This window comes from Ochotona curzoniae, unplaced genomic scaffold (genome assembly GCF_017591425.1).
Source record: "Ochotona curzoniae isolate NIBS_2020 unplaced genomic scaffold, NIBS_Ocur_1.0 contig_1, whole genome shotgun sequence".
Classification (NCBI taxonomy): Eukaryota; Metazoa; Chordata; class Mammalia; order Lagomorpha; family Ochotonidae; genus Ochotona; species Ochotona curzoniae.
The window spans coordinates 6,709,796-6,736,631 of NW_024464918.1; the positions used below are offsets into that span (position 1 = coordinate 6,709,796).

Sequence of the window (26,836 nt, forward strand, 5' to 3'; positions counted from 1 at the left end):
GACCAAATCACAGGCGCGTGACTGTCAGATGGCAGCTTCATTGTCAAGGTCACCATGGCAGCCACAAGTGCCCAAAGGACCAGAAGAGAGCTAACTACTGGGTGTCTAACAGCTGCAGAGTCAGCTTGAGGATGTGCAGTCATGAAAGGCTTCCTGGAAGAAGGGCATCTACACCGAGCAAATCACACAGTGAGAAAGCCTCTGTGACTATAGCCAACCCTTCCACGTCTCTGAGACTCAGTCTCCTCCAGCAGCTACGAGAAAGAGCTGCTAGGAAGCTTACTTGAGAACACTTCTCTCAGCAAGAGTTGCCCAGGATGTAATGGGCCCTGAGCAAGAGGCAGCCCAACCCGGAGCAAAATCGGGTCTCTGCAGTTCACCCTCTGAGCACAGGGTTGCTGCACAGTCACCCCTGCCAGTGGTGGGGAGCGGGGGCACAGCCTGCGTAATTCCACACTTTGTCTTACAGGGAAGGAAAGGGGACACAGAGCTTAGGTATGTTTTAATAGCTTACACTGCACTGACACAAATAAAAGGTTATTTTTTAATAAACAGTAGGCAAGACTAAACAATAATGCGACAGTAACCATTGATCAAGCGCTTCCCGGTTGCTCTCCACATATATCTCTTCAAAGCTTCACTCACCTTTCAAAACTTTGAACTGACATGAAAACCTGGAGACTCAGCAAGAGGACAGGACTGACCCTGCCACCCAAGCCGGAAGCACCTGGCTCCGCTGGCCCTTCTACTAGAAGCCTCGAACACAGATCGCTCTGTGTAAAGGTAAATTTCTACCTCTCAAGGTTCTCCTTCCTTCTTCCATTATTTCTTTAAAAAAAGACTCAGGATTTCAGATTTCCATCAGACAGACGATATGAGGCAAAGCCAAGTACAGACGAGGAATGAGCAAGCCACTTGCACCTCCCCAGAGACAGCACCCTCCTTCCATTCCTCCATCCCTCCATCCCTTCCTGCATCCCTGATGCTCTGATTCTCTGGTCCAGGAAATTGCTCTTCCTTCTAGCAGGCCCAGGAGCTGCCTGTGTGGGTGGTCCCTGCCCGCCTCCCTCCCTGCTCACCGTGTTTTCGGGTCCCGGGGCTGGGCCCATGGCTCCCACAGGCTTGGGCTCCCTGCTCTGTTTCTTCAAGTATTTGTAGCTCAGGAGGTTGTACCAGCGAGTCGACTTCTCCCCAGACCGGCAGACCTCGGCCAGGCTGATCTGGGCACCACCCTGTAGGAGATGGGAAGGAGGAGACTCTGAGCAGGAGGTGATAAGGAGGTTCCAGCTGACAGTGTGAAAACACCATGGAAAACGCCACTCCCAGGACCGGGCCAGCTGTTAGCATTCCAGTAAAGTCATTCGCTGAGCCATTGCTTTGGCCAAAATGTTTACGGGTACCTTTCTTCTTGAAAAACTGTTGCTTTAACAAATACATAATTTAGCATTTTTCACTGTTTCTCAGGACACAGTGCTGTAACAGTGAGCACTGCTGTGAAAGGCACCTTCAGGGATTTTCATTTTGCAAACCTGAAGCTCTGTTCTGTTGGAACCATTCCTCTTTGCCTAGCCGCCAGCAACTTCCACTCCATTTTCCATTTCTGTCCACTTGGCTACTATCGATGCCTACACAATGTGATACAGTATCTGTGCTTCTATGATTGGCTTGTTTCACTTAACGACGTCTGCAAGGCCCATTCACGTTCCAGCTTGTATCTACCCAGCATGTCTCTCTCAGGACTGAACAGTATTTCATTGCATGTACACATTATGTTTGTTCACCTAGTCATCGGCATCCTCGTTATTATGAATACTATTTCCATAAACTCAAGTGTGCAAACACCCGGGATCCCACTTTCTATTCTTCGGAGTACATATCTAGAAGTGAGATGATTGCATCACACAGTAGTCTGTTTTAAAAATTTCCAGGGACTTTTCTATTGTTTTCCAAAGCAGGTGCATCATATTCTAATTCTATCCATGCTACCAAGAGTTCTAATCTTGCTATGTCTCCACTGAAACCTACTGTTTTCTCTCTGTGTGTGACAGTGGTGTGTGCAGTAGTATGGTTTTGATTTGCATTTCTTTGGTGACTAGTACTGTTGAGCAGCTTTTCCTATGTGCTAGCCAGTTGAATAATTTGGAGAAATGTCTAACTGTTTTCTCATTTTTCAACGGGGTGGCTTCTTTTGTTGTTGTGAACCATATTAAAATAATCGCTGTAGAGTAAATACCCTCCACTGACCTTATCCGGCACTAGGTATTATAGCAGACACTGAGGCAAAGGTGGCCCCAACATGGTCCCACTTTCTAAGGGTGAACCATCTCCCAAGAAACTCCAACAATAAACTGGTTACTGGTGAGATTTAAAAAAATTAAATGATCATTTCTCCCCTCCCAGATGTATAAACCTCAGAACGTCCAACAACATACATTACTAGTGAGGCCTTGGGAAATAGGCATTCTCTCACTGTGCTCGTAGGAAGATACAGTGACAGAAGCCCTCTGGAACTTGACAATATCTAACAGAAGCACAGAACCATTTTACCCAAAGACCCAGCACCTGTCATTGCAGGCGTCCACCGCGATACATCCCAACAGGTACAAACGTGCTCCTTGCACAACAGTCTTTTGTTTTGGCCCTCTTTGTGATGGCAAAGCATGTTCAGCAAAGGCCCGATGACAGGGGACTGGTTTAACCAGTATCTATATGGAAAGATAAAAGAGGAAGATTTCTATGTACTGACACAGAGAGCACTCCAGGCTACTGCAGAGAGCAAGCAGCATCGTGCAGAGTCGTGGGTCCAGCAAGCTCTTTTCTTTACAAGAAACAGAAAGGGATATGAATACACAGATGCTTTCTGCTACCAGCATCTTTACTGAACCGTGTTTAAGGTCTATATTGGCACAAACATGATCACATGTGCAAGAAGAAATAGCGTTTACTTAGGGAGAAGCGGTGGTGGCATCAGGGGTGGAAGTAGGAGAGAAGAACAAGAATTTTACCCATTGAATCTTTCCATTTAGTTATTCTTCAAATCCATAAATGCATCCAGTTAAGAGAAAAAGAAAAACCAACTGACCTCACAGAGCAGAGTCTCAACAGAGGCAGGGATTACTGCCAATGACTTAATACCATCACTGCACCATTTCAGCAGACAGGATTACAAATCTTAATTGTTTCTCAGGGATTTTATTTCTCCAACAAGCCCTCTTCAGAAAAAAAACTCCATCACTACTGGATTTAGCTCACGCACTTTTTCCTCTTCCCCTCACACAGCAATGGCTATGCCACACGCTGGTGGCACAGCAAACTCCCGTTGGCAAAGGGGACCTGTCTCCGTGCAATCACTCAGCATGACACCAGTGATGAGAAAGCGACTTCATGGTCTCCTTGCAGTTTTCCCTTCTACCAGGATGCACTGTGGGCATGGCAGGGGCAGCACTGAATCCAAGGTGGCACAAAGTACCTGCTGGGAGGGCAGCAGGGAGGACAGCATGGGGCAAGCCCAGTGGCAACTGCTGACCTCCTGAGCCTCAGCTCCCCCACCTGCAGAACAGGAACACTCACCCTTTACACAGGGCTGTTCATGGAGGCATAAAATGCCATTGTAAGTGACCATAATCAATACAAAGGCACAGAGACGCATGTACATGTGTTCAGCCACATCTGTAGCCACAGACACCTGAAAGTCACGATTCCTCCCTCAGGGGGCTTGTGGCTTCCTGGGGTGACAGGCAATACAGTCCAGAATGTGACCGACTATGTGTCCAGGGCAGGAGGGAGGGAAGATGATCACACCTTTGAGGCGTGACACATGATGACTAACTCCACAAAGACGTCCTGTCCATGCAGAGCTTGCTTACAGGTGTGGACATCTTGTCTACCTCCTCACACCGGATGCCCTACAATGGCATTTGTATGTCCACCCACTGATTATCCGAGAAACACAAACTTCCCGAGCAGCCTCTGCGTGCTGTGTATTACTCTGTCTGCTGAAGATACACTAACAAAGATAAATACCTCTGCAAGCTTTCTTTCCGTTGGGGAGACGAAGACAAATGAAGACATAACTAAGCTCTACAGTGCTCCACTACGAAGCCTGCAATCAGGAAGCACGCTATTTTAGAAGAAGGAAAGACTATGGCTCATTACACTACAACCTGCCATCTTTGGTACATGTGACTTCAGAGGCGAGAAAAAGCAAAAGCAGAAGTGTGCTATAAGCAGAAAACGGAATTAAGGGACAAGTTCATTTTGATGCAAAATTTGAAATCTCATGATTTTTCCTAAAACACAGTGTTTGCCACATTTGTAAGGCCCCTTGTAATGTATAGCCTAAAATCTGTGAGATGGGATGAAATGTGCTACAGAGAAAAGTGACACAGGGATAGAGGGGCTGAGATGGAGAGGGGAATGGACTAGACAGAAGGCTGCACTGAGAAGGGACGGCAGAGTCACAAGCAGGTGGAAGAGATGGAACAAAGTCTTTTTGGTTTTTTTTTTTTGCTATTATTAGAAATTTTCCTTCTATTAATACAAAGAGCACAGATTTTGTGTATTCCACGGGAACGGTCCCTCACTCCCCGAGGCAACAGTCCGAAGTCCTGTCTGTGGACACCTGGGAGAAGAGCATTGCAGGCAGACGGCACCTCAGCGATCCACGAGCTGGGGCCCAAAGTTTGAGGGTGAGATCTGAGGTTCAAGGCAGCCAAACCCCACGGGGCCCCTGAGGCCATGCTGAACAACTAAATGCTGACTCTCGATGGGGACAGATGGCAGTCTAAGGCTTTAGCTTTTGCTTTTTAAAAAGATCTTTTTTTTTGAAAGACAAAGTGACAAGGAGGAGACAGCAAGAAAGATGTTTCCATCTGTCGGCTCATTCCCTTTATGGTTGCAATGGCTGGGGCTTAGGCCAAAACCAGGAGCCTGGAACTCCACTTGGGTCTTCCACGTGGATAACAGGGACCCAAGTACTTGGCTTGTCTTCAGCTGTGTTCTCAAATAGATTTTAGGAAGAATTGGATCAAAGGATCAGCATGAACCCAAACTGGAGTTCCCATATAAGAATGCCAACACAGCAGGCAGCAAGCAGCTCAACGTGCTGCACTGCAATGTCAGGTCACACCCTAAGGTTTCAGCAGAGGCACAGCCTGCAAGGCTTGGGACAGGATCATTGTGGCCACAGGAACAGAGGATGGGAGAAAAGGACAGATGCAGAGAGAAGGAGATGATGGCAGTAATCGTGGTGAGAGGAACAGCAGAGTGCCCCAGGAGACATGAGGAGTGACAGCTGGTACCTGGTACAGGTGGAGCTAATAGGGGGAAAGGGTTAGACAGATGGAGGTCCAGAGTGATGCTACGGTCTCTGGTCTGAGATGGAAGGCTGAGGCTGCCACCTGCTGAGCTAATGACAACCTGGGAGGAAAGATCAGGCCTGGAAGATGAGGGACAGGCAAGGGAATATGAGAAGAAAGATGAGCCAAGTCCAGCTTCTGGCCACACACACCTGGGTTAGTGTTTGAAGCCAGAAGCGAGGAGGCGATCGGCAAGGGATCAGAGAGAGAGGAGGGAGTCGGGCTGAGTCCTGGGTCCTGAATCCCAGAGGAGTCATGGAAACAAGGGAAGAACTGGCTAAGGTGGCAGGGAGAGCAGCCAGGGACGTGGCGTGAACACTAGGAGAGCACAGGAATCAGGAGAGCCATGTGATGGCGAAGGTCACCCAGGACGATGGCACAGCACTTGAGTCAGGTGCATCGGGCAGTTCAGGAAAGGGGAGGATGATGAATGGCTGCTGGATTCAGGGACAAGCAGGTCACCACTGCCCGTAATGGTGCATTTTGGGTAAAGTCACAAGGGCAGATGCCCAGCGGGGTCAGGCTTACGGAGAAGGTAACGATTGCTTTCAAAATCTGCTAGAGAGAAAGAAAAGAAACTGTGATTGCTGCCAGCAGAAACGCAGCTGAACTCTTATTTTGCTCAGTATCCAGTGTGAGAGAAGCCATGGTATGAGGGGATGAGAACAGGCAAGCTTCCGGGGAGGACGGCTCTGTATCAAGGGCAGAGGAAGGGGCAGGCTGCATGCAGAAATGACTTCCTTCAAGGGGGAACAGAAGAGCCCTCATGCTTAGAAGCCAGAGAAATTGGGCCCAGCACAATAGCCTAGAAGCTAAATTCTCACCATGCACATGCCAGGATCCCATACGGGGGCTGGTGCCTGTCCTTGTTGCTCCACTACCCAGCCAGCTCCCTGCTTGTGGCCTGGGAGGACAGTGGAAGGTGGCCCAAAGCCTTGGGACCCTGCACCTGAACAGGAGATCCAGAAGAAGTTCCTGACTCCTGGCTTTGGAACAGCTCATCTCTGGCCGTTGCGGCCACCTGGAGAGTGAACCAGCAGATAGAAGATCTTTCTCTCTGTCTCTCCTTCTCTCTATAAAAATGACTAAATCTTAAAAGAAAAAAAAAATTCAGAGAAATGGCTGAGCAAGACAGCTGCCTGGGAGAGAGCTCTCTGCTGACTCTCCTATTCTGCCCACCTGTTCCCAGCAGAGAAGACATATGCTTTAGTCCTTGTAATAAGAGGGAGAACAAAGGGGTCAGGGACAAACAGCGTAACACCTGCTGGGCCACATGGAGGCCTCCTGGGCAGGAAGAGACCATCACTTCCAACGCCACCTGCTATGTATGCACGTTCCCACCCAACTCAACCTGAAGTTTCCTCACCCCTGGGAAACACCAAGAGAATAGAGTCTTAATCTGAGTGTGGTATGTGCAGATAACAGCCTCTAAGGGTGATGAGATTAAAACATGCCATAGAGACGGGGATCCCAGCAGCTTCACTTCTCATCCAGCTCCCTGCCTGTGGCCTGGGAAAGCAGTCAAGGACGGCCCAAGGCCTTGGGACCCTGTACCCGTGTGGGAGACCTAGAAGTTCCTGGTTCCTGGCTTCGGAATAGCACAGGCCATTGTGGTCACTTGGGGAGTGAACCATCAGACACAAGATCTTCCTCTCTGTATCTCTTCCTCTCTGTATATCTGACTTTGTAATGAAAATAAAATAAATCTTAAAAAAATAATAAAAAGAAATAAAATAACCCTTAAAAGAGAGAGAGAGAGAGATGAAGAGACTGTGCCAGGTCCTTCTGTCTGCTGAGGGATGCTCTGTGACCCTTGGGACTTGTCAAGAGTCCTCAGTAGCAGAAAGGCCCTCACTCAGTGTGGCCACCTGATCCCGAACCATCCTACCTTCAGAACAGTAAGCGAAATAAATCTCTGGTTTTTACAGATGAGGCAGTCTGATGTTCAGTGATAGCCACTCCAACCAAGTGCACCAAGATGCTGAAGTACACACAGTGGGTCAGGTGCATGTATTCCCAGGAGCTAGAGCACTTCCCAGGTGGGGATACGGCCCAATGAGAGAGGCCACAGGAGAGAAGGGAAGTGGAACCATCCCTGTGTAACGAAGACCTGGCAATGGGGCTGCCTGGGCAGAGTGTGAGCTGTACAGCAGCCTTAGCAGCTGGCATGCCGCACTGCCACGAGAGTGTGTTCTGTGCCAGCGGTTCTCGGGCAGAACAGGCCTGGTGTTCCTCTGGGCTCCTAATTTGGGTCTGGGGATAGCAGAGTCACTCATGGACTCGTAACAGTGCAGTGGCTGCTGCTGAAGAGGCTGCAGTGTGTATCCAAGCCCTAGCTTCTCCATCGACTTGTAGGAGGACCCGCGGGAGTGACTTAGCCCTTGGCAGATGCAGGTCACCCAGCACTTCCACTCAGAGCGGCCTTGAGGATTAACTGAGATACTGCACACAGAGTTCTTGGCTGAGTCCAGAGCTGACCCACCCAGGCAGCGCCCAGTGTGGCGATTGCCACTGCCTGGCAGACTGCATGGCTTCCAACAGACTGACAAGGCAGGGAGACTGTGGCCAGAAGCAGGCAAGCCCCTTCTCTCCCGTCTCACTTCCTCCGGCCACCACGACATGACAGCCTGCTACTCCACACCCCCACGGCATGCGGAAAGGGACGGCTCCCATTGGTCACAGACAGAGACAAGCCTTGGTGAGATGAGTGCTTTGGCTGCTGCCATGGTAACGAGCGATGACCAGACTTCAATTAGGAAGGAGGGATAAAAGGCATCCAATTAGCAGGAGAAAATAGGATTGAGTCCCGTCTGGCTTAGGAATGCCAGGGCTGAGCAACCGCTCCACGGGAGGAGCCCGGGTTGCGGAAAAGTGTTCTGCTCTTATCAAAGGTCCATCATGCTGGCCGGACCTGCCCATCCCCACCTGCACTGGTGCTCTCTCTGCAGGAAACCCTGGGCTGACCCACGGAGCACACAGAGGGACTGGCGTGGGTAGCTTTTTAAGATGGACATGCCTCGAGTTAAACATGGCTCCTGCCACTTTCTGACTTTCACAAAGGTCTTTGATCACCGTGTGCCTCAGTTTCTCCTCTGATTCACAGTCCCTATTTCATGAGGTTGCTGTGAGCATCAGTAGGGTGCACTGAGGCACTTAGTTCAGAGTCCACGAGTTAGTATTTACATAGTCTCAGGGTAGGCATGCAGCCCGGCGGTTAAGAACTGAGTTAGGCTGTCTCCACGTCCCACAGTGGAGCATCAGGGTTTGATACTCAGCTCTGCCTCCTGGCACCGTTCCCTGCTAATGCGCACCCTGAGACAGCACACTGACGATTCAAGCAGCTGAGCCTACGAGGGGGACCCACACTGAGTTGCTGGTTCCTGGCTTCCGTCCATTCCAGTCCCAGCTGTTGTGGGCATCTGGAAAGGAAGCCAGGAGATGGGAACTCACTCTATTTTACGTCTCTGTCTCTAAGCCTCTCAGAAAAATTTAGCAAACAAAACCAATACATTAAAAAAAAAATACCCAACAAACGCTCTCACCTAAACAGCATCAGAGCTAACCAAGCCTTCATGTCTTGGAACGGATCTATATGGCACAAATCTCCAAGTTTATACACTCCCCTTTTATCGAGGTAAAGCAACAGCCACCTGCACACATGCCTGTCTTCCTGGCGGACAGCATCCACGTAGGCCCAGGGCTTCTTCACCTCTGATCCTGACTCCTGCCAGTGCAGTGGGTGGAAGTCAGGGGAGCTCTGTTCCAGGAAGGGTCCAGCAGGGGCCCCGTTGCACAAAGAACCTACTGTGTGTCATGCACACGAGCAGGTGCTCGACCTGTGCCAAGTCCCCTCATCAGCACCATCGTTTTTACTTTATGGATGAAAGCAGCCGGCATTAGAGATGTTCAGGCACCTGTCCAAGGCCACCCAGCTACAGAGCAACAAGTATGAACGCCTGCTTGCTTGTTCTCACTGTTGAACGCTTCTCACCTCATCCTTAATGCTACAGAGTAAAGCTGCGGTCTCATGCTAGCAACTCCTGCATTTCTCACAGGCCTTTTTCTCCTCACCTGCAGGAGGATCTCCATCTAGAAGCCAATGCACGTAACTGATAATATGACCTGGGTTTCCTTCCAGCCTTCTCCCTGAAGCTTGGGTCGATCAAGCCCCAGAAATCTAGACAGAAAGACGGCTCCTCACCAGGCACTCCTCCAGATGGCTGCTGTCGGTGGTGCACACGTCGACTCTTAAGGTCTTCTGGTGAAGAGCTGGATAGGACATGGAAACCCAGAACACCTCGTTGAACACCAGAGCATCCGAGGCATCCAGGGGCCGAGTCCGGAACAGGCAGGTGGTGCTTTCGGAGCAAGGGAGGATAGCCACGCGGATGTTCCTAGAGACAGGGCAACAAGACAACTCAGATTAGTTCAGGTCTGCAGCTCCTTGGGTCAGGGGCGAGATAGTCCTTAACTCTCCAAGGAAATAACAGTGGCTGCAGAATCTGCAGAATTTCTCCAGCTGTCACACAGAGACTTGTGAGAGATGCAGGGTGGGCTGCAGAGGAGAACACATCTTTCCTGTCCAGGGATCCCCTGTTCCTTAAGTGGCAGAGCCGAAGGTCCACAGCGTGCGGGAGGAGCGGCCAGGGCTGGATGCTAACATTGAGGAATCTGCACCCACCCCCACCTTCAAGGAGGCAGAACACTACAAGCCTTGTGGAGGGGTGGCTGACAATCCTGAGAAAACTACAGCCACTCTGACCCTCACTTCTAGGCATCATCTCACAGATACCAGTGGACGAGGACCCATGGGAGAGGCAAAGGGGTGTTCGTCCTGGCATGGCTGACATCTGCAAAGGCCACCTGGGCATCCAGTCTTGTCCCTTGCTCTGACATTCCTCTCCCCCAGATGTGCTCTCCGGTCACAGACCAGAAGAGTATGAGTCCCTGTTGCTGCCCTGACAGCTTACAATGGTCCCTCCTATAATGGAAGAGCCAAAACAGAGGGTGCAGGCACCTACTGTCCTGCCAGGCCGTAGGCATTCCTGGCCACACCCTTGCCAGAGGAGCGCAGTGACTGTTGCTGACTCATTTCTTTCTGGGGGGGGGGGGAACCCTTGAGCTCAGAGAAGATCCAACAGACTGTCGCCAGTCTCCCTCACGAGGTTCCAGTCCAGGAGGGCAGGGTCCACGAAGGGTCTGCTCATGGCCCTAACTCTTAGAGCTAGCAGATAGCAGGTGGCCAGGACATACTGGCACAAGGGTCAGAAATCCTCTTGAGCCTGTCTCTACAGCAACAGTGCTGGCATGCAGCATCAAGGTCACGAGCATGAACTATCCCCCCAGCTGCAACAGGATGGAGGTGGACAGGTAAGAGCATCAGATAGGCCTCTTGAAGCACATACTCACACTTTCTGGTCCAGCTGCAGCAACACAGCAGAGAGGTTACTCAGTTGGATGATGAATATTGCAAACTGTTTATTCTTATCATCATACCTGAAAGGAAAACGGGCACATGGAGCACCTGTTGGGAAGACATTTTTCTAACCCTCTCTCTCAGCAATCATGAGGGAAGGAGCTGCCCGCTGCTCTAAGCGAGACAGCACACGCCCAGGGCTTCTGCCATCTTGCAGGCGCAGAGCTGTCAATCATTTGAATATGTAAAGAGAAGCCAGAAGTCGGTGTGAAATTTCTTGACATTGACATGTCGGCAACTAATTGTCACTGAAAAGCCATGGAGGGCATCCTTTAGCAAGAGAAAACAGAGCACTGCAGGTATGGACCACATCTGGGTAGCCGTCCTCCAGGGTAGCCTTAGGCTCAGGTTGTTGAAACATCAATGGGGACACAGAGAGACAAAAGCCATAGCAGCAGGGAGTAGACACACCTCAGGGTGAGCCACAAGGCCTTGCAAGAGGTTTTCTCATCCTAAAACTGGGAGCAGGGAGGCAGGGACCAAGTCTAAACCCCTTTCATCACCATGGGCGGCACCTTGCAGGCTCTGCCCTCCTGCCCGGGCTGCTGTGAAAGTCAGCGCTGGCTACGTGTTGCATGAACAGGGGGTTGCATGCGCTGTGCTCTCTCTGTTTTATTCTTCCCTGCCACTTACTTGAGGGCAATCTGAACCCGGGCGGCACCTGCTGCTTCCGATTCATCACTGTCGAAGGCAGTGGCTTCCGAAGCACCCAGTCTGAAAGGCAACAGGGAGAAGCAATCAGCATGCCGGGTCCTCATCTGGAAGCAGCGGCCCCTCCTGGAGGAAAGTCTGGGTCTCCTCTGCCTGCCTGGGCATCATTTACTCTAAACACCTCACTCTAAGGGGCGTTCCTCTCCCCACAGCTGCCCCACTAAGTGTACAACTTTGAATGTCCACCACGGAGCTAGGCTGCTCCTAGAGCCAATGCATCTGCACCTTCGGCTCGGCCCTCAGTAGCACTGCTGGGGGAAGGTAGGGTCACCCATATCACCCTGCTGTGCATCCCCTGGGATTGAAGCCCAAGTCCTCCTCCAGGCCCAGGCTCTGCCTACTCAAGAGTTCACTCGCGGCTGCCACGCTCAGGGACCTACCTCTGCACAGAGGCTTCATACACACCGCTGTCGCCGGCCACGGATTCGTCAGACACTGCGGCTGAGACGCAGGCCACTTTCAGGCCACACCCCTGAGCTGTGCTCACGGCTGGAGGGGGCAGAGGGAGAAGCACAGAAAAGGAGGGGAGTTCAAGAACCAGAGCAGTGCCTTACGACACCCATTTTGGATCCTCCTGGCCGTAAGACAGTGCCGCAAAACTCTGCCCCTTCTGAATGCTACAGTGAAGGTCTGCTTTGTTTGGGGGCATGGAAGGGCTCTCGTGTGATTCTGTGTTTAGCGCTGCAGATGCCAGAGTCTGCCTGCATTCAAATGCTGGCTCCACAATTTGTTACTTTCCTAGTTCAGTACAGTGATTGACCACTGTCAGCCACTAACTCCTCGATAATAAAACCAGAATATTAACATTACAGAGCTATTGGGGTGGACCTAGGACACATTACAGCAGTCCCTCGGTACAGAAACAGGTGCGGGGAATTCATGACCACTCTCCTTACAGAACTATCATTTGCATCATTGGGATTCATTCTTATAACCCTCCTCCTGACCCAGCAAAGGTAACAGCCCTGAGTTCTTTGGGGAGACAAGGGAGGGTTCATACTCCTACTCTCACAATGAGCCTATCCCATTCCTTTTTATTTTTACTTATTTGAAAGGTAGAGTTTCTCACTTTCTCTCTCTCTCTCTCTCACACACACACACACACACACACACACACACACTACCACTTGCTAGTCCACTCCCCAAGTGGGCAAGGCTAATGCCAGAATCTAGAAATTCCACCTGGGTCTGCCCCCTTATGCACAACAGGAGCCCAACTATTTGAGTTATTACCCACGGCCACCCAGGAAGCATTAGCAGGAAGCTGGATTTGAAGCCGAGTTAAGTTGGGACTCAAACCAGCTCTTGAATCTGGGACGTGGGCATCCTAGCTTAACCTCCTGTGCCATATCTGTGGACCATCCTATTCTTAATTCCAATCCTGAAAGTTTATCTGACTTAGGTCTCAGGACCTGTTACACATTTCTCCCTTACTTGAAGAATGAACACTTAGGGTGTGTAGGGGCCATGGCCAAGTTCAGAGCCACAAAGGTGTGGAAGACTTTCCCTGCCATCCCAGAGATGGGGAAGGCCAAACTCAGGCCTTTCGACCTCACCACTAACTAACACTCCTGAGTGCGTGGTGTTTGCCAGGTACTGGGACAGACCACAGCAGGGTGGGGGCTCAAAGCACTTTGAGGTCCATGGAGCTTGGGGGAAGGATACGCTGGAGGAAGGGCTGGATGACAAGGCAAGCCTGGGACAGCCCCATAACCATCAGAGGATGGCTTTCCCAGCCTGTGTCTGCAGGGCTCCCAGAGACCTCCTGCCTTCAGACTTCCACCTCTCCACCCTCCTCTAAACCACTTAAGGAGATTAATTTGTCTGCTGATTGAACAGCGGTACTAATCGCATAACCTGCTTAGCGTCTGAGCTCTGCCTGGCATGGCTCGCTGCAGGGAAGGCTTCTGGAGATGGCAAGGAGGAAATACCATCCCCAGCCCCGGGCGCACTCAGCCCCACGTGCTGATGCCGTCCCACAAGCCCCAAGGACAATGTCCATAATGGGAGAGGACGCAGGATGTGGCTGGGGTCCAAGCAGTCCTGACTTGGCTTCTGAGGCCCCCATCACAGATGCTTCTTGTGCTTCATTAGGAGGCCCACCTGCACCCTCTCCTCTCTAGGGAACAATTTTCCGAAGCTTGCCACCTGCTATAGTAGGAGGTTTGCTTTTGTTTTGTTTGAAAGCACTCAGCAAGACTCCCTCCCTGTTGAGGGAACCTCTGGGGTCTCCCGGCTCCTCTTCTAAGGGAACACCTGCACCTGGAAGCTTCCAGTAAGGAAGCCGCCTCATTCCTCCCTTAGCGCCCAGTGGTACTTGCAAAGGAACAGAAGCCAGCAGTATGGTGTGAATTCCAGACAAGTGGAACTGGAAGGCAGCTATGTTCACCACTATGTCACCAATAAAGACAAGTGGCACTGGAGCCGATCTCACTGTGCCACTACCCAGGGCCTAACTGCACTTAAGATTTTCAAACTCACTTCTTCTTCTTTTTTTTCCACCTGTAACATGGGGGTAAAGCAGCATTCACTCTGGAGCAGGCTCCTTGACCCCAGAGGTTAGGCTGCTGCTTGGGATGTTGGCTACATTGCTTCTGTGATGCATCCCTGGAGGAAGTGAACGCTCAAGGGCTTGTGCCCCCACCACTCACAGGGGAGACCAGGATGGAGTCCTGGACTCCTCCCTTCAAATCTGGCCAGCCCTAGCTGTTGTGGCCATGGGTTGAGTTGGGGAGTAAACCAGCAGATGAAAAATTTCTCCATGGTTGTCTTTCAAATAAACTTAAAAGAAGTAAAATAAATAAAACACTTTTTCCTTACAAGCGCCATTTCATAGAATTGTTGAATATGTACAACAGTATCTGGATCCCATACGCCTGTACTCGATCAACCATGTAGTTGAGAGGGATGCCGGGAAAGCTAAGGAGCCCCAGGTAACCCTCCCGGCAGCGACTCAGTCATGACCTTCACACCCAGTGCCACCTGGGCTGGTGGGCTCAGCAGGCACCACCACAGGTGACCCACAGGTGTCACCAACAAATACCAGCAGAACAAGCTGCTACCCATCCTGAGGCTGGGGTGGGGTGGGGTGGGGGGGCAGCATGACACTAATGGGGCTGCCTTCATGGGTCCAAAAGATCCATATTTCAACTCAGACTTCCTCACTTGTTTGGCCTGGATGACCCAGGGAGAGTGATGTTAACCCTCTGAATCTCAGGTTTCTCATTTATGAGATGAGCAGAAGCAGCTCATTTCACCAACACCAAAATACATCCCCAACCAATGTGAACCACCATGGCTTATTTCAGTCAATCCATCTTAGCCATCATCGTCAGCATCATCCTTTCTTTTGAAGGTTCCATTGAGCACCTCAATTAACAGGAGAACATTCTGACTCCACGCAAAATGAAGTCATCATTTTCTGGATTCCAAAGTTCCTTGCTGGGATTAGGACAACATCTAACTCCTTGGCGCAGATGAGCTTTGCATGCTCCAGTTTATCAAATTCTCCCGCCTAGCTAGGGACCCCTACTCTTCACAGCTTCCTGGACTGGTTGGTTGGTTGGTTGGTTGTTTCTAAGCCCCTTGCCCTGGCCATTTTCTTCTTGCTTTGCCTAAGGCTGATTCCCTCCTATCATTCAGGTTTCTACTGCCCTCCTCTTTCCTTCCACCATAACCCAATCTGAACCAGCAGTCTCACCTTCAACCAGGAAGGACATGTTCTAGTCCCCGTTTAATGGTCTTTGTAACTGCTTTGGCTCGGGTGCATGCTGACTGCTTGTGCCTCTGCATCAACCTCAGCTGCAGGAGCATGAGGACCCTGGCAGCTTCAACACTGTATGCCTAGGGACCAACCCTATGCCTGGCACGGGGCATCGCCATTGAAGAATGAATCCAAGGGCACGCACTAAGCAGAAGACCTTGGACTTGGTTTTAGTGGCTGGGTCTTCCAGATGTTCACGGACAACAGATCATGAAAAAAAAGCTGTGCATGCATTTCAAACTTTCTTTGCATCCAAATCAACTTACCTTTAATTTATACTTATCTGTGCATTCTTTTTGCAAGTTCCTTTCTATCTATGGAATGAATGACTTCACCATGGAAAATCCTTCCTGTACTGAGTTACTAAATACCTACTGAAGGAATGCATTAACCTTCTACCACACAAAGACCTGGTACAGAGTGAGTAGCCAGAAGTGCTGACCCCCAATAATCAGAGGGGTCACAAGCACAAAACCTCCCTGGCCCACCCCAGCCCCATCTTCTGTGCCCAACACTCTCTCTACCTTGGCCTAGCGGCTTGCCCTCTGGTCCTGGTTCCTCAAGCTGGTATCTCTCCTGGGGGCTGCTGCCAAGGCTCAGCTCACCCAGAGCGGCACTCAGTTCTGGGTCTTCAAACTCCAGGGAGTTCAGGAAGGCATCTCCAGCCAGGAGGGAGTCGGTGATGAGAGGGGAGCAGGGGGGTGATGGGGATGAGAGAGAGGAGCGTGGGGACAGGGAAGTCATGGACTTCGGGGTACCAGACAGGGAGCGCAGGGCCTGCAGGCGGCCACCTCCCTCGGCCTTCTGCGTCTTGGCCACCTCATCCTCATGAATGGTGGTGATGCAGCCCGAAGGCCGGAAGCCGGTGGCCCCCTCTAGGAGCAAGAACTCTACTTTGCTCTGTAATTCTGGATCCAACTGCTCGAGGGGGTCATAGTAGAGGTCGGTAAAGCTGGCCGAGGTGGATGAGTCCAGACTGGAGGCAGCCAGGGAGCCCCGGCTGGATGTGAGGGAGCCAGGGCTGCTGCCTGAGGACAGGGACTGCATGCTGCTCGACAGGCTGGGGACACAGAAGAGACACACAGGGTGAGCCATGGGGGACTTCCTGCACCTGCTCTGCAAATCCCTGAGAACACTAGGAATACAACAGAGCCTTCACCAGGAGGACACCACACAACCAGAATGGGGCGAGACTGGAATTCAAAGCCCAGGGAGCTGTCTGCACGTGCACTCATTCTTTTCCTCTTCTCCTCCATTCCCGAAACTTCCAGAGGTCACACTGTGTTGTTCGATTTTATTCCACTTTTATTTTCTCTTTTTGCTCTTTTTCTTTGAGAGGTAGACATAGAGATCCTAACTGCCAGTTCACTGCCCAAGTATGCCCCACAGCTACAGCTGGGTTGGGCACAAGGCTAAGAGGCAGCGGATCCAGCACGGTGGCCCAGAGGCTAAATCCTTGCCTTGCATTAATTAGGATCCCATGTGATCATCAGTTTGTGTCCCAGCTGCTCCATTTCCTTTCCAGCTCTCTGCTTGTGGTGTGGGAATGCAGTAGAAGATGGGCCAAAGCCTTGGGCCCCTGAACCTTAGTAGGAGACCCAGAAGAAGCTCTTGGCTTTGGATCGGTTTGGCTCCGACCATTGTGTCAGCTTGGGGAGTGAACCAGAAGATGGAAGATCTTTCTAACTCTTCTTTTCTCTGTAAATCTACCTTTCCAATAATAAAAATAAATTTTTGAAAAAAAAAAAAAGCTGAGAGGAGGGGATGCAATCTGGGTCTCCCATGAAGGTGTTGGGACCCAATGACTTGAGCGACAAGCATGGTCTTCTAGATTTATCACTAGCAAGAAGCTGGAGTCAGGAGTTAAGAGAATCTATTTCAGGTACTCCACTAGGCTCAAAGCCTGTTCCATGTTTGAATCCAGCCTGAAATAACAAATCTTGCTATCTTTCCTGAAATCAACTTATTTCATGACATTTATAATTAAAGGGAATTTTATATCACAAATATCATTGGAAAAGCAGTGTTACTTGCCATAAATAGAAAGCCATCACTAGAAAATTTAAGATAAAAACAATATTCAATTCCAGCCAAGCCCTCTTGCCCTCAGAGGCCTAGGTTTCCAGGCAAAAGTTACATGCCCGAAGACACGCTAGCACCCAACCAGGGGTCCTTCCTCAGCCGGGAGAGGTGAAGGACCTTGCCTCTAGCCACAACAGGCCAAGGCCAGGGAAACCAGACCAACCACCTGCTAGGCTGTCACATGTCCATTCCTAAGCCACTGAGGACAGAGCCTGGACTGCACCTCCTGGGACTCCTGAGAGCAGCATCACCCCCCTTCCCTACTCACCTTTTCAGCTGGGAGTGCAGACTCGCCACCTGCCTAGTAGCTTCCTCCAGTTCTCTGACCAGCTGGTTCCTCTTACTGTTTAACTTCAACCTGTAGCGAGAGAAGGCATGAGGAGCTGCCCAATGGAATCCAGCCTCCTGCCTCCCACACAAGGAAGCATAGATGCATGCTCTAACCAGTAGACACACAGGAACTTTCTGGAAGCATCTAACTGTGGGGTTTGGAAATATAAAGCTTCCACATACTCATATATTAAAATCCCATAAAAACTGCTAATTTTTTTAGAGATTCATGTATTTTTATTGCAAAGGGAGACATACAGAGAGAAGGAGAGACAGAGAAAGATCTTCCATCTGCTGGTTCACCCATACATAAACGAGAGACAGAGAAAGACCTTCCATCTGCTGGTTCACCCAGTGGTTGTAATGGTTGGTGTTGAACTGAGCTGAAGCCAGAGCCAAGAGCTTCTCCCAAGTCTCCCATGTGGGGACAAAGTCCCAAGGCTTTGGATCATCCTCCACTACTTTCCCAGAGCACAAGCAGGGAGCTGGATGGGAAGTAGAGCAGCTGAGACACGAATCAGCACCCTTATGGGATCCTGGCACTTGCAAGGAGAGGATTAACCAACTGAGCCATCATGCTGGGCCCAATAACTGCTATATTATTCACTATGTATCAAGCACTGTGCTAGGGGGTTTGTGACCATGTCTTGATTGAGTTACACGACCATTCTAGGAAATGTAGGCTCTGAAGCTACATAACTTACTCTAAGCTGTGGAATTAGTGGTAGAATCAGGACTCCAACCATCACTCCTCTCCTGCCTTTCTCCCTCTCTCCTTTGAGAGGGAGATATGTACTGGGTATTACATCTCACACAAGACCCTGCTTTTGGCCCTGAGAATAAAGGAGTAAGCAACACAGGAGGGCAGAGAACTGATATGAAAGCAATGCCCACCTAACGAAGTCACACCGTGTGTGTCAGAGTTCATGGGGCAGAGTGCAGAAGGGCACAGGAGGATTTGGCAGGTGAACCTCCTGGGATACTGACACCATATGCCTGAGAATGCTGGAGCTCACCTGTCCATGCCCTGGCTCACCAGACTGCCTTCCCAGCCTCCCTTACAGCTGAGAGTATGGGGCACAGTGGTCAACTTCTGGCCAATGGGATGTCAGGAAAGCCCGAGCATCTGGCTGAGGCAGCCATATCTCCTTGACTCTCCCGAGCCAGCAGGGTCAGGTGACACAAACAGAAAGGGATCAGGTGCCTGGAAGACTACATGGAAGGCTGCCTGCCAACCAGGGAAACCCAACGAGACATTTTAGGAGTAAGAATTAAACTTCTACTGTGTGAAGCTACAGCAACATAGTGGGTGGACTCTGGAGTAGTTAGAGCCATTTAAGCTGACACAACAGATGGACAGGGGTTGGTAGGAAACCAACGAGCAAAGAAGTTTTCATTAGGAGGTCACCATGGCTGCCATGAAGAGAGAGACAGGAGGTAGGAGACTGAGGCAGGAAGGGAGGTTATGATGGAGTCACTGAGATAGGGTGCATCTTGGTGCTCAAGGAGACAGATGAAGTACACAGGCTGGAGGAAATGAGGAAGACAACGAGGTCTCCAGCACCAGCGATGGAGTGGATGTGGGGTAGCAGGGCTGAGCAGGGGCAGCCAGAGGGACGCTTAGCACAACTGGGAGCAAAGATCTGCACCCAAGCACACCTGAGATCAGAGCCCAGTTGAGCACCACTTTTGTTTGGAAGAGGCCCTTGGAGACTGGCTCATAACTCAGCCCCCAGGTTCTTCTGAGACCGCCCCCAGAGGGTAGTGTGGGTGGCACATGGCTCTCTCTAGCCTCTGGGATGAGCCCACTCCAAGGTCTGAGGTAGTGACAAAGAAGGGCCTCAGGAAGCCAGCACCAGGACCAGGGATGCTCTTCGGGTTCTCAGCTCCGACGACAGACCACCTGCAACCTAAAGGGGGCACAGTGCTCACCAAAATGCACGTTCCTGGGTCCTACTGGAACTGTGAGGAGGGCCCTGCAGTGCGCCTTTTGATTTGGCCTCTCAGAGGTCCCAAGGCATGGTGAGATTCCTGTGCTGCTGCAATGCATGGAGAATGCAAGATGGCACCAGCTCAGCCAGCACCCAGCATCCAGCCCACCACCATGCTCAATGTTTGCTGAATGGATGACTTTTCTCCCAGATGAGACTGGCCAGGATCACGTGCTCTGCTGAAAGACCCGGATGTTAAATCTCCCACAGACATGTGATCCCGGTTGGCTCCAGCGAAAACCCCTTTAGGCAGTCCTGCTAGAGAGGGACTAACTGACCCAGGAGTTTAATCCAGTACACAGTGTATCTAACCAGGGGCCTGGGCGAAAGGGCTAGCTTCCACAGAAACCTACCCACGACATCCTTGTAAGAACAGATCAGGGTCCCCCAACACATGCCCAGCAAGGAAGTTAAGGGCCTGCTGAAGGACTGACTGATAAGTGGTGAAAGACAGACAGGCCCTGTCACTGAGTAAGTGAACCTGTGAGATTAGACACCCAGAGCAGGAGGCAGTGTGGCTTGTGGCAGGAATCTTGATCAACTCAAGCCCCAGTGCCATCTGCCAGAGTCCTGCCTGGGGCTGGTGAGGGTGGGGCAGCAGACCGGCAGATGGAGCCCGGAATGAAAAGCAGCAGGCTGTGGAATATCCCAATCTTTCAAAAGAGCAAGCCCAGAAACACAGTGAAGTTCAGGATTGAGGACCAGCCGGAGCCCATCATTTCCAGTTTCCTCTTCCTCCTTTCTGGGAGACAAGCTGCAGAGGTATGTCCTGGGGAGAAACACAAGAGCCTCTCACTGGACCCCGACAGGAAGCTGTGGGAACCAGGAGTCAAGCTGACTTCCTGAACGCGGGAGGGTAGCAGGTGTCCCAGTGGCACTGGGCTAAGCAGGCCAGATGGCATATGTGTGATAGCCAGTACATGCCAGGAGGCCAAGAACACATCAAGTGCAGCAGGGGACCCAGAAAATGAGGTTGGAATTCAGTATGATTCTACATGCAAGAGCCTGGGCTGTGTCTCAGGCCTGAAGAATGCACCCTGAGGTAGCTAACAAGTAGCTTTGAGGAGGAGTGGGGAGGGCCATGGCAGGGGGGCGGGGGGAGAGCAAGGGGCAGTAGGACCTGCTGTTTGCTTTTCCCAGACGCACCTGTTCTCACCTGCAAAGGCACCTTGCATGGGAGAGACCACCTCTACTCCCAACTTGTGAAGGTGAGGAACACGATCATCCTTTTCCAAGACAGATGGGGAGGGAGGAAAGGAGGGAAGGAAGGAGAGAGGCAGGGGCTGGAGGAGAGAGAAAAGGTGAGGTGAGTGAAGCAGACTCGGAAATTCATAAACACACACACGAAACAGAGAGCTGAAAGAAAGACAATCAGACAGAGGCAGCAGCAAATAGATGTACTATGTCCTGGGCTGCCTCCTCGTTGGGAGCACGTGGCTTCCTGTCCTTTCCCCATCTAAGACACTGCCCACAGGATCCCTGCACTGCCCACTCGGCAGCTGTGGGGGGGACTGGACAGACTGGCATCCCCAGCCTGACTGTGTCACCAACCTTGGACAGAAGGCATTGGGGGCAGGAATGAGAGGTTGCCTGAGTGGAGAGCACCCGATAGCAAGCATGGGCTTGGAGGCTTTGAATCCCAGGTCTGCTACTTGGTGATGTTCGGTGAGCTTGTCTCCTCTGTAAAACAGGGACTAACCGGGTCTGGTGTGATAGTCTAGTAGCTAAATCCTCACTTTGCATGAGCAGGGATCCCATATGGGTGCCAGTTCATACCCCAGCTCCTCCGCTTCGCATCTTGTGGCCTAGGAAAGCAGTAGCAGATGGCCCAAAACCTTGGTGCCCTGCACCGGCATGGGAGACAGGGAAGAGGCTCCTGGTTCCAGCCTCTTGGCTTCAGATCAGCTCAGCTCTGGCCATTGCGGCCACTTGGGGAGTGAGTCATTAGAGAAGATATTCCTCTCTGTATATCTGCCTTTCTAATAAAATAAATAAATCTTAAAAAAAGAGACAGGGATAACTTCTGGGTAACTGGGAGATTTCAGACAAAATGGTGCAGTTCACAGGGTCTAAGAAAATAATTCTGATTTTAAGAGACCAAAGTCTTAATAGCAGGAAGAGCCTTGATTCACAATCTGGCCCATCACCCTTCCTTCAGACAATATCGGTTCTGGATGTTAACACCCCCTCTCTTTTTTTGTTCCCTATGGGGAAAACCCATTTCAGTCAGTGACTTGTTCAAGGTCAGCAGGTGGAAAGTCTCCTTCTTCTTAATAAGGACTAGGGTTGCCATGTTTACTCTGGCTGCTGTTTGGGAAGAGGAAGAACAGTTACGGGCCTCTCGGGGGCAGTGGCATGGCTTTAGGGGACCGGGACTGAGTGCAGAGGCTTGGGAAGGGTCTGCCCACTCCTGAAGACAAAAGTGGCTACAGACTCAGACCCAATCCCAGACGTGCACCATCACGGAGAGAGCAGGACCAGGAATTTAGAGACTGAAGAAAAGTTCTCGCAGGCGCTTCAAAGGGCTGTTCATCACATTTTCCAGTCCTATTTTTTTGTTGTTGTTGTTCTTTTCTTGCTTATTAGTCAGGGCCAGTGCAGGTTAGAGAAGAAGTGGTACCCTGGAGACGTGCATATTTCAGAAAGTATTTCATGGGAGACAGTGCCTCCACTGCCAAGGGACTCTGTAAAGCCACGAGAGGCCACCAAGACCCTAGTCTTGTGCAGATGGGGCTCAGTGGTGGGATGAGACTACAAGCTGCATGCCTTACAGCTCAAGGCAGGGATGGCAGAGATGGCAAATATCAGCACCTGAGATGCCCACAGGGCACAGGCATGTGGTCTGCTCTGTAACTTGGCTCTCTGCCTCTGACCACACTAAGAGGAAGTTTCTTGCCCATTCCTGTGGGAAGCAAAACAGCAGGCCTTACTGCTCCTTGCTCTCCTCCGACCACCCTGATGGCTAACACACACACAGTCATTCACACACAAACTCTTACACACTCTCACACTCACAAGTCTCCCTCACACATACACTCATATATACCCACACACTCTTGCACATATACTCCTTCACGATATTCCTATACACATATTCTCTCTCTCTCTCTCTCACACACACACACATCTGAAGATCAGTAGATCAAGGACCATATCTTAATTCCCAAGCCTTGAATACAGAACATCTGCAATAGAATGTTTCTAAGGGATGAATGACTGACGAGCTGATGGGCACAAGGAATGAGTGAGTGTGAAGCTGGGGCTGCAGCACCCACAGTGAATACAGTGTCATGGTCTCCGTGAAGGGGTGTGGAGGGGATCAAAGTCAAGTGTGAAGATGCAAGGCAGAGTGGTTGTCAGATTACACCAAACCTGAAATGGGATTTATACAAAATGGGATTCATTGCCAATATGCAGGCATTAAACAATATTTAAGCAAAAAAAAACCAAACCACCTTTTTAAAAATATTGAGCTCTTGGGTAGCTTAGGACCTGCATGCAAACTTACTGAGCTCGAAAAGACAGCACTTGTTTTAGACAAAGGGGGTGCATACCCTTCAGTCTAGCAGGTGGGCCTTGAATATTTCTACCCCCCTGTTTGGCCTGCAGAGGCACACAGGCTTGTAAACTCTCAATACTTCTCTAACAGTGATTTCCAAACTGCCAACACCAAACCTTAAGCCTGCAGTGATATCAATTCAGTGCATCAAAAGCAATGTGGAAAAAAAAGGCAGTCATTCTTTGGCATTCACAGAAGATGGGTCCAGGACTGTGCCCAAACCCCACCCTCCCACCTCCCCGAAGGATATCAAATCCAATACAGGCCAAAATGCTCCTATAAGATTGCATAATATCTGCCTGCAGGTGGCACACATCCTCTCATTTAAATCATCTCTAAATAACTTAAAACACTCCATGCCCTGCAAGTGCTATGCACGATTCAGAAAATGACGAGGAGGAAACCAATGTGCCCGTGATTAGTGTAGATGCAATCTTTTCTAAATATTTTCTATTTGTTTTGGTAGACTATGTGACCTATAACTCATGGAAGGCCAATTGGACAATAGAAAATAGGCAACAGGGGACCCGGAAAGAGTCTGCACTGTTTTGTGAGGCTTGCGTACTTTTAGGTCACCATACAAAATGTGAAGTACATGTCACAGGGTTGGAAGGACTGCTCTACATGACAGAGTCCTGGCAGCTTACTATGATCAGAAGACCTGGTTCTGAAAACCTGCACAGACTCCTTAGTCACACAAGTCACATGTGCAATCCGAGGGCAGCAGTGCAGGATGCTGAATGTACATCCCTGATCAGCGACTGCAAAGATGTGTGGTCTCGGAGTGTGTGGGAGCTGCAGGACACACCTGCAGCATGGGAAGGTCCCCGAGCTCCCCAGCCCCAGCCCCACCTCTCCGTCAGCGCCTTGCTTTGGGTATCCCGGGCTGCCTGTAGGTCCTTCTCCAGCCGCTTCCGGGCCATCTCCAGCTGTTCCACCTCGCCCTGGGTCCACTTCCGGGGGCTGATGAAGCGCATCTCCTTCAGCAACTCCTCCTTCTCATTGATGAGGATCAGCCGGTCCCTCTCTGAGTCAAGCACTCCGGGCCAGGCCTCACTGTCCAGCTTGGCCAGCTGGATCTTCAGGTTGGCGATCCTGGGGGCAGAGAGGTAAGTGTGACTGGCATGTCACAACAGCATGGTGGCAGCAAGGCAACAGACTGTCATGCCAACGGTCCAGTGGAAAAGGATACCCTCACAACAATTTCCGAAAGTCTTCCTTTGGATCACCACAACGTCCCAGAGAACTCATTTCTATCTCACCAATGTGTTGCTGTGACCATCCACTGTGTGTGAACAATACAGGTGGCTCTGTGGGGTGCGGGTGGGTGGTGGATGGTGCAAACATAAGTGACACAATGTGCCTGCCCCAAGGAACATCAAGCCTGCCACAATAGAGCCCTGCAATCCTTACCAGGCAAGAGCCTCTGAGCACTTGCAGTGTGACCCTGGGCAAATCAATCATCTCTCGGAGGGTTGTACTTGAAAGGCTGCATGACATCATCTTTAAGGCCTCAGAGCAGTCCTGGGTACACCGGAAGCCCTTTCCAAATGGCTCTGTGGCTACTGCTGGTATTATTTAGTCTGAGCATTTATTAGGTAGGTAACAGCGAGCAAACTCTCTGGCCCTTAAAGATGGAAAAAACAATTACTCACCCTCCAGAATGGTTGTGTAAATCATCAAGAACATATGCAGGGTGTCTGGCACCTAACAGGTGCTAAATCAATGGCAGGCGCGGGCTACAAGGACTACAATTCCATCCATGCATTCTCAGGTCAGAGAATGGTGGTGCTGCAGTGTGCACGAGCATGGATTTAGGATCAGAAACTGACTGGGAGTCCTGCCTCTGACTAATTTCTCAAAAAACCATCCTGGTTGCGGGAGTCGGGGAGAGGGCAGTAGAACTAAGAATATTGCCCCAAGTATCTAAAAGTCTTCATGGCATGATCTTTTAGGATTTGACCTCTGCTAGGTGTCTTCAGTTCTCATGTCCTAAGCCCTGCCTGGCTGCAAGGGGTATATGAGAAAGGAGCTGTTAACCTTGGCAGACAGATGCTCAGGGAGGATGAGGTTCACCTCACAGTACAAATCACAACCATGGCCATTACTGGCCAAGTGCCCTTACTGTAGACAATGTGGTCCTATTTCATCAAAATGTTATTGGAGACAACATTCTGACACACAGCATAAATTCCATGTTGAGAAACACATCTAGGTTTGTGTATTCCCCAACCAAATGTCCTATCAGGAATTTAAATATTCATTAAACATTTATTTAGCCAAAAGGCAGAGTGACAAGGATTTATTTATCTGAAAGGTAGAGTGACCAAAAGAAGGATGGAAACACACACACACACACACCCTTTCCTCTGCTGGCATACTTCCCAAGTGCCAGCTAGGGGCCAAGCCAGGTCAGCTACAGCTCTGTCCTCCTTGAAGCCACACAGCCTCTGTCTTTCCATCCAGCAGGTTGCTTTAACCTTTAACTAATACCATAGAGTGTGGCAAGAAGCTGTACAGAATCAGGGGAGCCAGCAAGCCGTGGCTAAGAAGTTTAAGAACGTAACCCTGGAGCAAAGATTTCCATTCTTTAGTCTCTTTGGGACCAATGGTCTAAGACAGGCACTACTGTGGGCTGCAACAGAACCAAGTTCAGAGGAGTGGTCTCCTTCAGAGGATACAGTCCAACTACAGAGGTACTCCTGCTTTGTTGGACCCTGTTTTTGGGGAGCTGAAACAGTACACAAGACACTTGCTTCTTTCTGCTTCACTGTTATCCGATTCCCCCTTCCTTTGTTAACAAGATTCCAACCTGCCTTTCGAAAACCGCCCCTCCTGCTTGGTTTTCACAAAGCTGACCTCAATCCCCCTCCCAGCTCTGGGCACATGACCCATGCCTGCACCTCCAGAGAATTCTAATTCCTCCTCTTTCCCAACCCCCACCTTGTAACAATGACTGGTTCACCCAAATATACTGCTGAATCTCAATCCCAAGACTTATGAGAACTGTTGCAAAGAAGGACTGCTTTTCCACTGGGGTTGCAAGCCTAGCGGGAAAGGAGCCTCAACTGCCTGCCACTTTGACAGGAAAACCTGCTGGACAGTGATTCCAACACAGAGGCAAGCAGGACGGAGAACAAGAGGGACACTGAGTACGGGAACTTCACTGGAGGCCCTGGATCCAGCTGTGGCTGAAGCTAGTGATTCAAGGACTTGAAGGTGACACGAGCCAATGCGCTCCCTTCTTTCTGGCTTCCTCTGTTTCTGTTGCTGCAGCAGAGTTCTGCAGCTAACACTGAGTTGGTAGATGGGCACTGGGAGAGTCAGCCTGGCTAAGAAGGTCCATGGGCCAGGAACTTAGTCCAAGGGCGGCAGACACTGGCATTCACCAATTTTCAGGCGATTCCTTCTCAACCAGGCTGGCTCCGTATCTGGTAGGCATGAATTTGGGGTCAAACTGTCCAAGGTGTCACTCCTGACTCTGTTTCCTTGGAAAGTCATGAAACACCTTGATCTAATGTTTCTCCTCTCTAACACAGAGCTAATAAGACAGATCCTGTGCAATAA

The 26,836-nt window shown here is 50.5% G+C and overlaps 1 protein-coding gene across 2 annotated transcripts in view; it reads right to left on the bottom strand.

The window, feature by feature from the left end:
- The window catches only part of WWC1 (WW and C2 domain containing 1), a 150,897-nt gene that overhangs the window by 26,071 nt on the left and 97,990 nt on the right, over nt 1–26,836 (bottom strand). For both annotated transcript variants that reach the window (XM_040975649.1, XM_040975658.1), the window contains exons 9-16: nt 24,122–24,364; nt 17,658–17,747; nt 15,832–16,367; nt 11,925–12,033; nt 11,467–11,547; nt 10,767–10,853; nt 9,559–9,751; nt 1,080–1,232 (exon numbers count right to left, since the gene is read on the bottom strand). In XM_040975649.1, coding sequence (XP_040831583.1) covers nt 1,080–1,232; nt 9,559–9,751; nt 10,767–10,853; nt 11,467–11,547; nt 11,925–12,033; nt 15,832–16,367; nt 17,658–17,747; nt 24,122–24,364 — 1,492 coding nt within the window. The remainder of the gene's footprint in view (nt 1–1,079; nt 1,233–9,558; nt 9,752–10,766; nt 10,854–11,466; nt 11,548–11,924; nt 12,034–15,831; nt 16,368–17,657; nt 17,748–24,121; nt 24,365–26,836) is intronic.